Here is a 17,273-nt window from a genome sequence, read left to right as displayed (position 1 = left end):
CGTGGAGTACAGACTGCTCCCTCTCTTCTTCCAGTCTGGTCCCTGGAGGGATTCCAGTCTCCCTGCCCAAGTCTTTTCCCTTTTCTGCTTATCATGGGGGAAGGAACATGCATCAGGGCGTTAAACCACGGGAGAGGAGCTCCTACTGAGCAGCGCAGAGCCCTTAGCGGTAGCAGGCCTCAGTTCTCAAGAGAGCGACGCAAAGACCACAGCAAATTTATTACAGTTGTTCAGTTCCCAAACGGGAAGTCCACAGCCCTGGTCAGGAAGTAGAAGGCACTGTGAATAGGAAGACCTAAGAGTAGACCGTCAAGTAGAACAAGGCCAGGCAAGGCATCATCCATTAAAAAAAAAAAAAAAAAAAATCCAGTCTCATAGAATGGGACTAGTGTACGCCTCCAAACTCTCAGGATGGGGGCATGCCGATTAGAATTTAAGTATCCCCAAAGCAGTTTAAAAAACCCAAAAGAAGGGCTCTAAAATATATTTAAGAGATTTTTTTGGGGGGGGGGTGATTCCCCCTATGATGGCATCTAATAGATACTGCATCCCTTTTTTCTGGAAGAGAACATTCGAGAACTATAACCTAAGATACTGAGGGTCTTTTCACCTGTCTTGGTAATGAAGGCAAGAGGGAATTTATGAATTTGTAGGAATTCTTTTTTTCTGTGGACCGTGATATACTTTCCCACTCACTGTAGTATAATGAGTAGGATTGTTCCAGAGCTCCTGAGGGTGCAGTGGACTTGACGGAGAGTAATTCTTCCAGAAAAGACCTTGCCTGCTGACTGTAGTTCCAGGGGGAGATTCAAAAGAAGCATCACACAGCACATCCCTCCAGCCTAGGGAGTGGGAGTTTGTGGGGCACGTTGAGCAGGGTTGCAGAGCCCCCTGGCGGACCATTGCTTGAGCACATTCATTTTAGCAGCTCACATTCTGAAAGGCCCCTGAGACTGGCTTTGACTTCAAGCAAGTCCTATGGGAGTGGGGTTACCATAGCTCCTTTTACAAGATGGGGATTAGGGGGAGAAGAGGGGTACCCACACCCTCAACCTGAAGGACAAGAAATATCTTCATTTCACCTCAGTGATGCCCAGCGCTGGTGGCAAGGCTGGTGCCAAGCAGGTGCATAATAAATGTTGAGAAGGAATAAACCAGAGGATAAATTAATGAATGAGAGCATAGTGCCTCCTCCCAGAGCTGCTGAAACGCATTTGAAGAATCAGAGGTATTGGATTACAGTGTCCAAAGAGACCCAGAGTAAAGGGTTGCGGTGGGAGTTAAAAGTGGGCAAATGGAACAATTTGAGAAGTCCTGTTTATAGAGTCGACAAAAGAGAGGCGTAAACAGTGTCGAAGACAACTAGAGGGTTTCTTGGGGCAAGAGCTCTGTGTGCAAAAGCTAGAGCAAACCCTAAGCATGCACTGAGTGGCAGCCTCTAGACACACTGTGATGCTTCCCCAGGTTTGTCAGCGGCCATAAAGGCCGAGTCTGTTATTTCTATGGCAGCATTAGACAACCCAGTTTCTGGCTTAATTTGGATCCGTAGCAGCCACCTCTCCCTTCCACCCACAAGTGTAACTAACCACCGTCTTTCTCCAATGTTCTCTTTTACAAAAGTAGTTACCTCTCTCATCTTTTCTATTCCCAGGGTGAATATATAGGAAATGACGATCCATTCCTGCGTGGAAGGCCAGCGCTCCATCTTCACTAACACGATATAGTTGAAGAGCATCAAGTATCCGATGTACGCCAGCTGTAAGGAAACACAATAAATAGCACGCTCTGGCTCCGAAGACCCAGGGGCCCTGCCCTTGCACAAGGCCACCACCCTGCAGGACAGAACAAGGTCAGCAAGCAGGACGCAGAATTCACGATGGAGTTAACCTCAAAGCTTTCAACTAGTCAAATAATAATAAAAGACTGTAATAACAGAAATCATATGATATGCTGTCTTCCTTTGACCCTTACGTGTGCCTCTGGGTCCCAGTACTTTGCTTATACCTCTGTGTCATGATGCATCCATTTTGTTTTGCAATTACCCCGTTTCTCGTGTCTTTCTAGCTAAAAAGGGAACCTCTTCCCTCAGAGCAATTCTTGCTCATGCCTGAGCCTCAGGTTCCTGAACTAGGGCACATGGTGGATTTGTGCCTAATGGAGGCCAGGTAGATTAAATGTCTGTAGGAAGGAAAGGAAGACACATACTGTACTTGTAAACGGGTCAAACCAACGTGAAAATAGACTGGACTTTATCTCGAAGTCCCACTTGAATTCTTTTCTGATATCATGTCTTCTTCTTCTTCTTCTTTTTTTTCCTCCTACCTTAATGTGTTTGGCTTGGTGGGACCCTGGGAGGGTTTTATCTATTTTCCATTGCACCACCTCCCTACCCTATCCAAGTTGGGATATTCCTCCCTGGTTTCTGCTTCTTCGAAAGAAAACAAGAGAAGATAAAGCGATGTGTGGAAAGGAATGGATCTATGTGGCTGACCGTAGCTTGGAGTGGGATGTAATCCTCACGAGGCTTGAATCCTGGTTGAATCTTGACAGGACTGGCTGAAGTGCTAGGTGTCTGAGGAAAACTCAGGGCTCAGGTTTGGTGACTGTCACTGGAAGATTCAGTTATATCTCGACGAGTAGGGTGGAGTGGAGGAGGGCTGGTGAGGTTCTTGCACAGGGGACCGAGGAACCTCTGGAGAAGAAGGCCCCCTCGGGGAAATGGCATAGAAGCTCAACCTTTTCTAGGCAATGCTTCGAGCTGACTAAGATGCCCGCTGGCCTTGGGGGCCTTCGGGGCTGTGAGTGGGAACTGAGAGTGAGTCTATTCCTATCTGCCCTCTTCAGAGCCCACATGGCAAAGAAGAGGACACAGTGTGGGCAAAAAGGTTGAGGCCTTGGAGGTACAGTGTGGCTTTGGAGCCCTGGTGGGCAGCTTAGCAGGTGGAGAAAGGCGCAGCCTGGCTGGGAGGCAGAAGGGGAACTGGCAGCCCTACAGAGCTAAAGACAAGCTGCCTTCTCTGCTAATGGGGCCACTCACTCTCTCTCTTCCTTTCTCTCCTTTTTCAGTAAAAGGGATACATAGATTCTTAATAGGAGTCAAAGGTATTTTTAAAGACCCTGTTAGCGCCGGTGCATTTACAGACACAACCCTATAATTTCTCATCTCTGGCAAGGTGAACAGATGTCAGAGTTCCATTAGATGAGGTGCGGAAGCTGTGGAGAGGCCGGAGGGCCAGGAGGGCTCATTCTCCACCTCGCGGATGCGCTCTCGTACGCCTACCCCTTCAGGGACTGTCATTCTGTTCCACGCCTCGGGTCCCACCCCTCCCCTTCAGGATCATTAGCACCCTCTGCAAACCTCACTTGAGAAGTCAGCTCTACCTAAAATCACGTAGGATGCTGTTTAAAATCTAACTTGGTTCATGTGGTTCCTGTTTTCCATTATACACTGGCATCCCACTCTCTGGTCCCCATGAGTATTTCTCAAGACACAGTGGACTTCAATGGCTAAACTCTAAAACATACTCTCAGCCTCCTTCCGGCCTGAAATCCTTCTTTCCGGTTGCTTCTTTTTGTTTGTTGGATCCCATTCCATTGCTTCTAGGAGAAACCAATCTCCTTAACTGCCCTGGTGTTTAATATTTTACCCAATTCATTGCAACACATTCCAAAGCATTATCTTCTCTTGTCACATGTAGGCGCAGCGACACCCACACCATTCTCCCAGAACCTCGGCATTTTAGCATTTAACTCCTCCAACCTGCCTCTGTCCTCTGAAAACAGGTCTAGCGTATTCGTTTGGTGGAAGGAATGGAGACACCCAAGTCAGTGAAATTGGGATTTAAGTCCTAGCTCAGGTCCTTCCAAACTGTATCATTTTGTGTAAATCACATCACCTGCCTGGGCCTCCAATCCTGTGATGATAGCTACTGACCTTACAGAGCTTTGGAAAGGATTGTGGGGGGGGGAGAGTGGGGGGAAGAATGTGTATCTCCTTCCTGACAGTAAGGCCCAATGAATGGTGGCTACTGTTATTATTTGCCTCCTTTTTTCAAGAAACTTCTATTCCTCTTGTCTCCTCTCACCTCACTCCTTGCTTCCTTTTGATCCCATTAACTAGTCATACCTCTCCTTTTCTAAACTGCCCTCCTTACTGTTTATGCTTCTTCCATGATCAGCCTGTTCTTTAAATCCCAGTTACTCTATAATGCTTTTCCTTCCATAATCAGGCTACAATATAACATTTTGGGACAACTCTCAAAATATGGACTTCCAAAAATACAGCTTTAAACGTGTTTAAATGGCTCAACAGAGGACTGGCAGCTGTCTGGGAGGCAACCTATCTTAGAACTCACCAACATTCATGGGATCTTTGCTGCAGATTACCTTAACATGACATGCTTTCATGCGTGCGTGTGTGTGTGTGTGTGTGTGTGTGTGTGTGTGTGTAGACACGTACACACATATCTTCTGTAAGCTTTAACAAGCTCTGTGTAGAATGTCAACGTTTTGAACAGAAACATAACCTTATGACTCTTATTGAAGTCAGTGGGAATCCTATAAGGGTTTGTATTTTATTGGCTTCTATATTCTTTGTATAAATTTACCATTGACCAAGATGCACAACTCCTAAACTATGCAACGCAAGCCGCACAGCCTGCGGCAGGTTGCGTGGATCCCTGGTGGGCCTTTTCCCACTGCTGCTGGAGAGTGGAGGGGACACGTGGCATTGAAATGGAGGAAGGAGTCTGTCACTGCTGGAGGAGCCCAGAGCATGTCCCATGCGCTCTGACTTGGGTCCTCTTTTATACCTTGAATTGGCATCCTCTCCAACTGGGCACTTGAAATGGCTCTCATCACAAACCAGGTCCGGGAGCCAGTTGAATCCCTGCCTCCTTTCTTCTTGGAACAGAAGAGGACCTAACCTGCTCTTCCGGAAGCTTGCTAAGATATTAGAAGTGAGGTTATGAGGAATTGAGGTGTGTCCTATCTTTCAGAAACTTGAGAGCATAGAAGGGGATATTTTTTGAAATCAGAGTGGGAAATACTCTTACAGAAAAGAACACAACCGAAAGCCAAGGGGACCTTTGATCTAAAGCTGAATTCTACTGTTAAGCCTCCCTGGGGACTTAAAAATTGGGTGCTCCTCGTCTCCGTGTACTTCCTTGAGGCCTGGGCTTTGCAAATGCATAAACGTGGATTTCTGAAAGTCATGTGAACACAACTGAACAGGACTGGGGCGTCCTGTCTACAGTCAGCTATGCAGAAGGGAGCTGGACACACAGGCTCCCCTTCTCAGAGGCAGCTTCACGACCTGCGACTAATGATACAAGGAAAGCAGTGTGTCCCCAGGCTCCCCAAACCGCAGGACTCACTTGGGCAGCTTGTTAAACCTAGAGCCTCCTCATCTCCTCCTTGGAGATTTGATTTCATGGGTCCGTGATGGGGCCAGGATTTGCATTTCTAACAAGATTCTTTATCATCAAAGAATTTTGGGAAAATACTGGGCTAAAAGCTCAGCCCTCTGTCTGGGGCAGTGGTTCTCAACCCTGGCTACCCATTACAACTACCCAGGAGCTTTGAAATATCCCGATGCTTGGGCTGTGCCCCAGACCAATTATGTCAGAATCGCTGAAAAGAGAACCCAGGTGCCTTTACAAAAATAGATGAAGATAGAGATTAAATAGAACCCAGGTGTTGTTTTTTTCTTTTTAAAGTACTCCAGGTGGTTCCAATGTGTAGCCGAGCCTGAAAACCACTGTCCAGGGCATTGGTTTAAAAGCATCCTTGGCTAACAAATTGCCACAGCTGAATAAATGGGGACCAAGGGAATCAAAGAAATAAAGTTAATACCGAACAAAGATCAAGGGAAAAAAGAGATGTTTTGTAAGGATAAGAGAAGGGAGTCCTGTATTTGTAAAGGTGATAGATAATTCTCGATACTATTGCTTCTCCTGGTTCCTTTACGCTCTAGGTCGGGAGTTAGCAAACTTCTTCTGTAAAGGACCAGAAAGTCAATTTCTGAGGCTTTGTGGGCCTGAAAGTCTTTATGGCAAGTAATTGACTCAACCCTTGTAGCACAAAAGCAGCCAGATTATAGGTAAACAAATGAAATTCGTTGTGTTCCAATAAAACTTTATTTATGGACACTGCAGTGTGAATTTCATACAATTTTCATGTGTCATAAAGTGTTCTTCCTTTGATTTTATTTTCAATTCTTTAAAAATATAAAAACCATTTGTAGCTCACAGTCCACAATACGGGGCCTGGATTTGGGACTGGATTCACCCTGTGGGAATGTAGTTTGTGGAGCCCTGTTCTAGGCAGGGACAGTTGAGGCAGCCTGGTATAAGAGGAAGGACAGGAATGGGTGGAAAATGCAGTAAAATTATTATCTTGATAAAACTGTTAGTCTAGGGAAAGTATATGTAAAGCACTTATAACAGTGCCTCACAGTAGGTGTTCAAAGAATGATATCATTATTGAGTGGATGGATGAATAAAAAACACTATCGCTGTGCAATGTGACTAGCCTCGGAATAAAAACAGTTACATTTATATTGTGCTTACATGTTCCAAGCACTGTTCTAAGTGCTTTACATATTTTAACACATTTAATCTTTCCTAAATCCTACAAATTAGGTACTATTATTATCCCCATCTTAAGGAAACTGGGCACAGAGCGCTCAAGTAGCTAGTTTGAGGTCACACAATAATACTGAGAGGCACAGACAGGATTTCTGTTCAGCCTGTCTTACCCCAAAGTCCATGCTGGTCACCACTAACTCGTTTACTGCAAGGTAAAAATCATATATATGTAAAATACATAAATCAAAATTATTTTTGCAAGTCTTACTTTTTTCAGAGGAGTATTTTTTTGTAATATTCATAAATTTGAGTTTTTACTTCACTGAAAAAATCTGGTAATTATATTTTGATTATATCCTCTTCCAAGACCTTGGTTGAAAGCAGTAGTTTTCAGCTGGTGGCAACGTCAGCCCATAAGGGGACGTGTGGCCATATCCGGAGACTTTGTGGTTGTTACGCCCGGGGGCTGGAGACTGCTATGGCATCTAGTGGACAGAGGCCAAGGCTGCTGCTGAATGTGCCATGATGCATAGGACAGTCTTCCTTCACCAAGAATCATTCTGCCCAACACGTCAAAGCGCTGAGGTTCCGAAAGCCTGATTAAAAGCCGGCGTTAAGTGTTAGCATACAGAGCCACACAGAACAAGACCTCAGCTAGTCATCTGAGTCATCTTGGCCTCAGACTCGGATTTTCCTTTGCTGACTCAGGTGACTGGTGTGTATGTAGCTGGTTGTGAGAAAGGCCAAAAATACAGACACCCGTCCTTCGCCTGGGACAGTGCCACCGTGGCTGGGAGAACAGAGCTGACGTGGGCCCGAGCTCACCTTCGGCTTAAAATACCATGAAACATAGAAGTGGAAAACCAACAGTCGAGCCATTTCTACCATATCCAGAGGCTATTTCAGGGACCATCTTTCATCTCGTGGGCAGAAAACTCTTGCGTGGTGGGCACTGGACTGTCTTTGCTGTGACTGTAGGTTATTGTGAGTGGTTTTTGCTGCTTTGGTTGGCATGTTGTTTAATTGTGTCTGAGCAAGAAAGGTTGTTTGATGACACTCCTAGGTTGGCAGTAGTCACACACTTAGGCTACCCCCCCTTTAGTGGTGTTACTTTTAACACTCTGCTCAGCCCTTACCCTTCACGTGTTCCCCAAACTCAGGACTGGCATCAAAAATGGGCAACTCTGATCCAGCACTCATCCATCCAGAACACAGAAGTGTTTTAGAAAATGACATCTATTTTCCTGCTAGACTAGACTCATACTCATCTCACCTCTATTTCTGTCAGTTCTCACTTCTACCATTTCCTTTATTTTCTGCAAGGAGGAGAAACGCAGACACTGTGGAAGCTGCCTCGCAAACTCCACACATCTTGCAGAACATTGGGAAAAGCTTTCACTCCTGCCTGTGCGATCCTTACATTGTGACTCACAGAGGAAACCGGGTAGGTGCATGCGAACCTGACCTTGACTCTCTGTGGTCATCCATGAGGAAGACGGAAAAGGAAGATGCTTACCGTGTAGAACCAGAACTTCACAATGGGTGCGTTGTAGAATTCATAGATTTTTCTGCCCAGGGGGATTAGCCTGTGTCTGCTCTGAACTTCCTCTTCATCCTTCTTTCTGGAAGACTCCCCGTTGTTTCGTCCCAACATTGCCTACAGTGGAAGAGAATCAATACCATCATGGCAGGGCTCTGGGGAGCAGGTAGTTTAATGTGCTCATTTTACAAATCAGGAATGCATGCTCATAGAGTTAGAGAGTTTTGTCCAAGGTCCCCAGAGATTCAGAGGTTGTGCCTTCCCTAAGGGTGCATTTGCATTATATATAGAATCAAAGGTTTTTGCCTGGGATGGAAGGTCTTAGGGATAGCTCTTGATTACTCTCTTTTCTTCTACCCTGGAAGCTCTGGAAGATGTCCATGAGGGAAGACACCCAGAGTTCTGAGAGGGAGAAAAATTATAGCCTGAAAAAGCAAGAATCTGTTTTTTCTTTCCAGCCCCTCTCCCCATATATGTAATGAGACAGGCAGATCTGGATTCGAATTCTGTCTTCAGTCATGCTAATGACTCTTAAGTAAAAAATACACTGGACCAGTAATACCTAACTTACCCAAACATTGTGAGTGTTCCAGAGGCTAAATTATCTGGAGGTGCCTGGAGGTTAGTTAGATGAGAAACATCTCCTCAACCCTTAGGCATAAACCTTGGTTCCTTGATTTCAAACCCCATAAATCCTGAATTACTGCTGGTATCAGTTTCATGGCAATTCCTAGGCATACCACCTTCCTCTGTGTGGGGCAGTCAGCCAAGTGGGACTAGGAGAAGCAGGGCCCGACCTGGAGAGGCCTCATCTCCAAGCTGTTGGAAGTTTCTTTACAAGCACAATTGTTTCCTTCTCACTCATGGCAATGGAAACAGCAAAAACCGTGATTGAACATCACAAAAAAGGCAGAATTTGAGGAAAGGCAAATGCACACCTCTCTGGGCAGCAAGTGAAGGATAAGTGTCCCAAAGATGGCTGAAGATCCTATTGGTGAAGAATTCCAGACTTTGGGTCACTCAGAAGGAAGACTGAATCCTCTCTTGGGTACTCAGAATCCATGGCACCTTGGGAAAATCTTTTAACCTCTCTGAATTCTTTATCTTTAAATTGGGGTAATAATAGCATCTTTTATAGTATTGGTCCATAAATCAATAAGCATCTGGCACTTAATAAGTGCTCAGTATATTCTAGCTAGTGTTTACAATGAACTGAGACTTCCTTGGATACTCTTGACTGAAATGATCTAGTTGGGAATCTCTCACCAGAAAAAAGAAAAGTGTTTTTTTTTTTTTTAAACTTTTTATTTATTTATTCATGAGAGACAGAGAGAGAGAGAGAGAGAGAGAGGCAGAGGGAGAAGCAGTCTCCCAAGGAGCAGGGAGCCCGATGCAGGACTCGATCCCAGGACCCTGGGATCATGACCTGAGCCGAAGGCAGATGCTTAACCATCTGAGCCACCCAGGCGCCCTAAGAAAAGTGTTTTATCAGGGGTCTAAAAAAGCATAATTTATTGGCTGTCCTTCCCTTCCTTCCTTCCTCCCTCCCCCTTTCCCTTCGTCTCTCCCTTCCTTCCTTCCTTCCTTCCTTCCTTCCTTCCTTCCTTCCTTCCTTCCTTCCTTCCTTCCTTCCTTCCTTCCTTCCTTCCTTCTTTCTCTTTCTCTCTCTCTGTAGGTTCCATGCCCAGCATGGAGCCCAACATGGGGTCCAAACTCACAATCCTGAGATCAAGACCTGAGCTGAGATCAAGAGTTGGATGTTTAACCGACTGAGCCACCCAGGTGTGCTGGCTTTAATTCTTTCAATATTACTCTAAAGCAAGGTTAGTTCTACAATGTTTGGGAGATTTTATTTTATTTATTTGTATTATTTTATTTAAATTCAATTAGTTAACATATAGTGTATTATTAATTTCAGAGTTCAGTGATTCATCACTTGTGTGTAACACCCAGTGCTCATTCCATCAAGTGCCCTCCTTAATGCCCATCACCCAGTTACCCCTTCCCCCACTTACCTCCTCTCCAGCAGCCCTCAGTTTGTTCCCTAGAGTTAGGGCTCTTATGTTTCACCTCCCTCTCTGTTTTTGTCTTATTTTATTTTTCCTTCCCTTCCCCTATGCTCCTCTGTTTTGTTTCTTAAATTCCACATATAAGTGAAATCATACAATAATTGTCGTTCTCTGATTGACTTATTTCGCTTAGCATAATACCCTCTAGTTCCAACTATATCGTTGCAAATGGTAAGACTCTTTATTTTTTTTTTTGAGGGAAATGAGACTTTTATTAAGTGTAAGAACAGGGCAAATCCTTCTAACTGCTCAGAAACTGGCAAGGATTTGGGACAAGGAAAAGGACAGGGATATGGGTTTACGGTTGAGACATCTAACTTTAGAAATAATTTGTTTATCTTGAATTTGAGAACAGATAATTCTGGTTTCAAACCACCTTACTCAAGACATACATATGTAAGTCTCAGCTACTTTTGCCAGTGCCTCACCTACCCGCCTACTCAAATATATAACAACCACAAATGATGAACCTGTAACCAGTGGGATTTCTGGAGCAGGTAACAGGGTAACTTCCATTCCTATATGGACTCTCTGGCTAGAAAGTTACCTTGACTTCATGAATAGGTAAGATCCCACTTGATGGCCTAACCAAGTCTTCCTTTGGATCAGTGAGCTGGGTCAACCTTCATGATGGATATAGCACATTAGACTTCTATAAATATTGACCACTGACCTCAAGAAACTCTGAAGTTCCATGGTATTTATCCTTCTATAATTTATAATTTATGTAACATAATTATCCTGCTTCTGTTCTACTTCTTTATCTGCTCAATAATACAGTACCCTTTGGGGACATAATAGGATGTTAGTAAAGGCAGCTTGGGGAGTTTTAGGCATCTTGGAGAGTGACATCTTGGGGTAACCTCTAGGGACAGTGGCTTCCCCAACAGAGTTGAAACAATGCCCTGGGTCCATGGACAGGCTGGGACTTTAGGAGGCAGAGTGCAAACACACTTATCTGGCAATGCAGGTAACACAAAAACAAAAACACCACAGCCTGTTTTGCCTTTATAATTCTGATACATTCCCAAGTGAATGCTTTTTTTAAAAAGCTTTTCTTTTGTGGGTTTAAGGAAAGCATTTTCGAAATTTCATTAATTCCAGCCTAAGCAGCTTAACTCACTGATTTTCTTGATTTCTCTTCCCAGTAGCCAAACATTTCCTTTGAGTACATTCCTTTAGCAGAACGTAATAGGGTCAAATACAGACAAAACTGCACAATATGGATTGAAGCATTTTTTGCTGGCTGGACACAGATGTCAAGTCTGGGAAAGATCTATGAAAGGCTATCAAGATGAAACTGAGACTCATATTTTGTGTATAATTTTGGAAGGGCCACGGGAAAACATCCCAGTCCAAGAAAGATGTTGGCTTAACACGGAAATCCAGATATTGTTTCTAGGAAAAGAGTGGAGGTGTCAACAGGCTGCATTCTCCAATCCTCCCCGGGGTGAGTGAAGACCAGTGACCCAGCAGTGACAGAATTGTCACTGGGGTCAAAGCAAGCTCCACCTTAAAGATATCTGCTGTCCAGCCCTGACTTTATCAGCCCACAAGTCCCTTCTTCCATTCCTCCCAGTTCTTTCTGCCTGTGGGGAAGAAGGCCAGGCAGCACTGCTCATGGGCTGGCTTTTACTTGGGTTCTCAGTAAACAACAGCAGGGCTGACTCTCTGGGAAGCAGACTTTGGACCAGATCCTCAAAGCTATACCCAGAGCAGGAGAAGGGAGCTGCTTCCTTTGTTTTCTTGCTTGAGACCCAACCAGAAAGAATGCTGATTCAGCACCAGGCCGCCTTCATAGGATCCTTCCTTGAGCCTTCAAGCCATGTTATACTTGACGTAGGAGGCCCATGCATTACTTTTGGGTTCTTTCTGCTATATGGTAGACAGAACCAACCGAATACCTACATTTGAGACCAAGAAGGAATTCTCTGCATCCCTGCGCCTACAGGCCTCCAAGCATGACCAGTGGGATCTCCATGCCTGGGTTCTAATCCTGGCCTTGCAACTAATTAGCTGGGTAACCTTGGGCAGTTTAAGTTCTCTGAGTCTCAGCTTCCTCATCTGTAAAACGGGATGATAATAATAGTACCTACCTCATGGGATTGTGTGCGGATTCCATGAGGAAGCGCACGTCAAACATTTGTCACTATTATCATAGTATTTGCAAACATTTGTCAAGGCTTACTGTGTGCCAGGCCCTGGTCTAGAGAATTTACATGTACACTTTTTAAACTGAAAAACCACCTGGGAGCTAGACAATGTTCCTATTCCCATGATAGAGGTTAAGCAACTGTGCCCCAGGTCCCACCATGAGTAGGTGCTAGAGCAGGATTCTGGCTTTACCCCTCTACTGAAGTGTTCAGTAAAGATTTGCTGTTATTACTACTAATGTTTCTGTTAATGCTTAAAATATCATTCCCTATCCTTGAAGGATTCAGAGGCCAACATTACGGTAAAATCTTTAGGGAAGACAGTCATCTGATCTTATCACAGAGGCAAGCCGACTTATCCACTCGTTTTAATAAGAATCCTGAAATGGAAAACAAACTTAACTCTGTGAGTCAAAACTGTGAATGATTAATCAATCAAAAGAGTCGTCAGATGCCTATGCCCTGCCCTGGGGTTGGGATTGTTTCCTTTAGGAAGGAAATATTGTTGATCTGGAAGAAAAACAATTTACAGGGTGGTCCCACTAGGATAATAATGCGAAGAGCCTTTTGTCACCAGAGCAAAACCAATTTTTGTTTTTTGGGTCATCACAGTCATGGTGGGGAAGGTGGGGGATATCAAGGAAGGCCTATGGAGTTGTTACTTGATGTCTCCAAAACTCTGAAGCCCTGTCTGTCCCTTTAATGGCATGTGATATTTTTAGACTTTGGGTACAATCCAGTAGCAGTCATGCTGCTCAGGCGGGGGCTGTGGGAAGCTGTCCCATGCCCAGCTGCCCCGTTCTCCCTGCAGAACAAAGCATCCACGTTCTATAATTATACCAGGGAGAGCTAATAAAAGCCTTCCATACAAACCTCAAAATTCAATTAGTCCTGTGTTTGTGAGCCTGACCCTGAAGACAGACAAAGGCAGAGCATCTGATCACCAGCACAGTTCCAGCCCGGGGAAGCTGGCTGCTCCCACCGCAAAAATGCCTTTGCCTCCTTGGTAGGTGCAGACCGCCCTCTCACCTGCTTGTGTATAAAGCATTGCCTGTTTGGAAAGCTGAGGGTGCCTTGCTTTTGAATTTCCCTGGGTTGTCCTGTGCCACTGACTCTGGCTGAAGGATTTTGCACAGAAATAGTCCCTATAGTTATGCTATTTATGCACAGAGAAGACCTTTTTATAATACCCGGGTCTCAGTACTTCAGTGAAGCACCTGGTTGGAGGGTGAGCTCGGGAGTGACTGAGACTTAAGCGGTAGCATCGGGACAAGTGGGTTAGGGTTGCTGCCCATGGACCATGACCGTGTAGTTTTCCTTACTGTCAGTTCCATGTCCTCTTCATCTTTTTCCTTCGTGGGCTTCTCTGGCTCTTCCGGCTCCTTCTCTTGAAGGTGGATTTCCTGGGCCTGAGACATATAGGGCATGTCGTCTTTGTTCTTGAACTCCAAGCTGAGAATTGAAGGAGGAAGTAGAATTCCCAGAATTACCTAAAGTAATAATAATGATAATAATAATAATCACATTTAAAGGATTAAGATTAGGGCGGGGTTTTTTTAGAATCAGGAGTGGGGGGGGTGTACGCATGCGTGCGTGTGCTGTGTGTGCCCCAAGCGAGGACCTACATATGTTACTGCCCGAGGGGTCACTCTTGCCCGTCTGAGAACTGTCACACACAGCGGTAGCTCAGCCCGATTTTGGAGAAACAGAGCATCTTGCTCAAATACATCTTACTCAGTTAACATCCACTTGGCACGGGGGAAACTGAGGAAAGTGACAGACCCTGCCCAAGGCAAAAGTGGGAAAGAATTCAGATTCTCCTTTAGCCATTAGCACTTGGCTTTGTGAAATCAATTCATACATATGTCCACTGGCATTTATTTGCTAACATGTCAAGTGGAGCTGATGATGCGTCATCTTGTTACTCTGTAAAAAATGCTGTCCTCAGTTGACCTTGAGAAAGTCCATGTGGGAAAGCATGTTTTCATTGCCGATTACTCCCCTGGCATCTGTTACTATAGCACACGCACACATACACACACACACCTGTGGGTTCAGTATTCGCCACGAGAACCCCCCTACGCAAAGACTCCAGGAGGCTCAGCACTGTGTGCCTCTCATGTATAAGCGACATGCTTCCATCTCCATGTGATGCTAATAAATACATGGGCCCTTCTCCTGAGAGGACGATCTTATTCTGCCTTTGAATGATAATTCAGGCATGTGACTTGTGCCCTCACCATCTTCTCCTGCCTCTCCTCTCGGTCACCAAACTGGTTCTGCTATACAAGGATTCTGAATACGAGCCTCCTTGAAGAAACCGCATCGAGGTGAGGGGCTCAGAGAGATCCCGAACAGTAAGTGAAAATGATCCTCAAGTAATGAGGCAGGGACAGCCTGTGCTTGAATGCCCACGGGGACTTGGGAGCAGCCAAGAGAAAAGGGAGGGTGGTGCCTGAAGTCGGGGTGCCTGGCAGGCCTGGGAAGGCTCAGGTGGCATGCTGGCAGCCTTCAGGGGACATGACACCCCGTCCTCGGAGCTGAGAGCCAGGCTTGGCGCTGGTGTGGCTGTGGAGCGCCCACGACCCACTTCATGGAGCCCTTCTGTGACTCTGGGCCGAGAGCCACAGGAAGGGTAGCATCGGAGAGGAGTGCTGGTTCCATCAGGGTGGCCTCAGCAAAATGCTCTGGTCTGATGGCCCTTCTGCTTTGGGCTGACCTCAGAGTTACCTAGAACAGGTAGCTCCAGGTAAATATGAGCTTGACTTCTGTTGTCAGAGCCACAAACTCTAGACAGAGGAAGCATTTGCAAACATTCTTTCAATTTTCCCTCCCATTTTTTTCTTTCTCTGTACTTCTTTCAGTTTAATGTCTGTCTTCCTTGTGAAACAGTACAGAAAACATAAAGAAGCAAAGCCACATGTCATCCTACGTCTTGTGCTTTCGAGCCCAGAGGTAACCACTACAAACAACTTATGGTGTATCCTTCCTGGTTACTTAACAAAATTACGTACAGATATAACTATGCATGTACATGCTTAAAAAAACAAATATGGACTCAGGCTCTATATAACTGGTCTACAACTTGTTTTTCTTCACTTAAGAATAGATTGGGATGATCTAGCAACATCTTTACATATAAATCCATCTCCTTTTTATTTCAGTTTAAAACATGTCTCAAGCATAGCTGCTAAGAGCCAGTGTCTCTACGACAAGGTACAAAGGAGGTCCAAGACATTCAGGCTCAGGTGGTGGTGACAGGTTGCCCAGTAAGGGGTTCTTGGTGCAGCATGGCTTGTGCCAGAGCAAATCATACCTCCTATAGTACCTCTGTGTGCCCATCACCTCTGGATCCTCTGCAAAATACTAACATCTGGGCATGCCATCTCTAGAGGTTCTGACTTAGCAGAATTTGGGGTAGGCCCTAGTCTCTATATGAAAAAAAAAACAACCCACTCTAGAGACTCTGGAGAAGATTCTGATACATAGTTGGGGCTTAAAACCAGCCTCCTGAGACAAGAGAATGCCCAGTCCCGCTGCAGACTTGGCTTGGTGAGCTCCAAGCCAACCCTCTGGTCCTCCTAGCCAACGGGGCCTCCTGGGCGTGCTGACCTTGAGGCCCGAGTTCTTGCGCATCCGGAGTCGGCCCATCCACATATCTGTGAGCAGCATCTGGCTGCACGTGTGTGCAATGAAGTCGCGGTGCTTGGCAGCCACAGCTAGCTGCAGGCAGGTGGCGTTGCTCCAGTTCTTCAGCTCATACGTCAGCAGCTTCATGGCCAGCTGCTCATCCTGCTTGTAGGACTGGTCTAGGAGCTCCACAGCCAGCTGGCCGAAGTCCCTGGAAGACAGAATGCGAGGAGGTGTCTTTTGGCCATCTTGGAGACTTAGATGATGAAAGCAGGGACCCAGTGGCCAAGCCACGGGAGGTGGTTACTGTGCGATCTCACTGTTTCATACAGGGTCTAGTCTGTTCATTCGTTCAGCTAGTCGACATCGACTAAGCATCTATTATGTGCTGGGGGCATAAGTCAAGCAGGACCTGGTCCTGGTACGCAAGGCCTGCAATTCAAGGCTACGGGTGGGGGAGGCAGACTAAAAATACCAACGGTTAGAGTGCAGTAGGTCTTCTTAACTGGAACAGACCTCGGTTCATATTGGAGCTTTATCAACCCCAAGTGTGTGATCTTGGACGAGTTATTTAATTCTCCCAGTCTCATTTTCTTCAGCTTTAAAATATGCACAGTAGGAGGACCTACCTCTTGAGGCAGTTGAGACGATGAAATAAAAATCTGTGTATCTTTATTACTTCTATATCTAGCACCGTGTGCCACAAATGCTAATTATTTGTGCCCACCCTCTGTGTGTCTGTACCACTGAGGCGATACTGCCTCCACTTAAAGGTTTGGGTAGCTAGGACCCTCCGGTGTTTGAGGCCCGCCTTCTCTTCTCGTCCCCCGATCACCCCACCTGCTGGGCTGGCCAACCTGGAGTTGTGGTTCAGCTCCTGGGAGATGTCGTCCACCATGTCATTCTCCGAAGCCTCGTGAGCCATGGCTTTGCAGAGCTTACAGGCCACCAGGGCCTTGGCCATGGCCTCCTCTCCATGCTGCCAGAAGAACAGGGCCATCTTCTGCCTCTTCATCAGGACAGCCCACACCATCAGCTCATGGAAAGGGAAAGGGAAGTGGTTGATCTCAGGGTCATCCAAGTCAATGTCCACCTCTTCTTCTCGCTTCTTGGTGGTCTTTCTTCCTCGCCTTAAGGGGACATCATCCTGTAGTTTTAGGGAAAAAACATAGAGGTGGAGTTAGAAATGAAGCAGTTAAAATTTTAAAATAGTTATTTATTGTATATCTATTATGGGTCCTGTTCTGGGATTGACAGAGAAATGAACTAGCCTATCCCAGCTCCTATCCTAAAA

General features: G+C 45.6%; 1 protein-coding gene across 1 annotated transcript in view; it reads right to left on the bottom strand.

Annotated features, from left to right (window-relative positions):
* The window catches only part of TRPM3 (transient receptor potential cation channel subfamily M member 3), an 816,058-nt gene that overhangs the window by 58,825 nt on the left and 739,960 nt on the right, over positions 1 to 17,273 (bottom strand). Inside the window, exons 16-20 of the mRNA XM_025891560.2 lie at positions 16,837 to 17,126; positions 15,962 to 16,190; positions 13,672 to 13,839; positions 8,104 to 8,244; positions 1,628 to 1,756 (exon numbers count right to left, since the gene is read on the bottom strand). Of these exons, the coding sequence (XP_025747345.2) occupies positions 1,628 to 1,756; positions 8,104 to 8,244; positions 13,672 to 13,839; positions 15,962 to 16,190; positions 16,837 to 17,126 (957 nt within the window). The remainder of the gene's footprint in view (positions 1 to 1,627; positions 1,757 to 8,103; positions 8,245 to 13,671; positions 13,840 to 15,961; positions 16,191 to 16,836; positions 17,127 to 17,273) is intronic.

The sequence above is a fragment of the Callorhinus ursinus genome, unplaced genomic scaffold, assembly GCF_003265705.2.
Source record: "Callorhinus ursinus isolate GAN/ISIS: 27379988/994484 unplaced genomic scaffold, GSC_fseal_2.0 scaffold28, whole genome shotgun sequence".
In the NCBI taxonomy this organism is placed as follows: Eukaryota; Metazoa; Chordata; class Mammalia; order Carnivora; family Otariidae; genus Callorhinus; species Callorhinus ursinus.
Note: the sequence above shows the minus strand (reverse complement) of the source record. Positions and strands in the feature narration are given on the sequence as shown.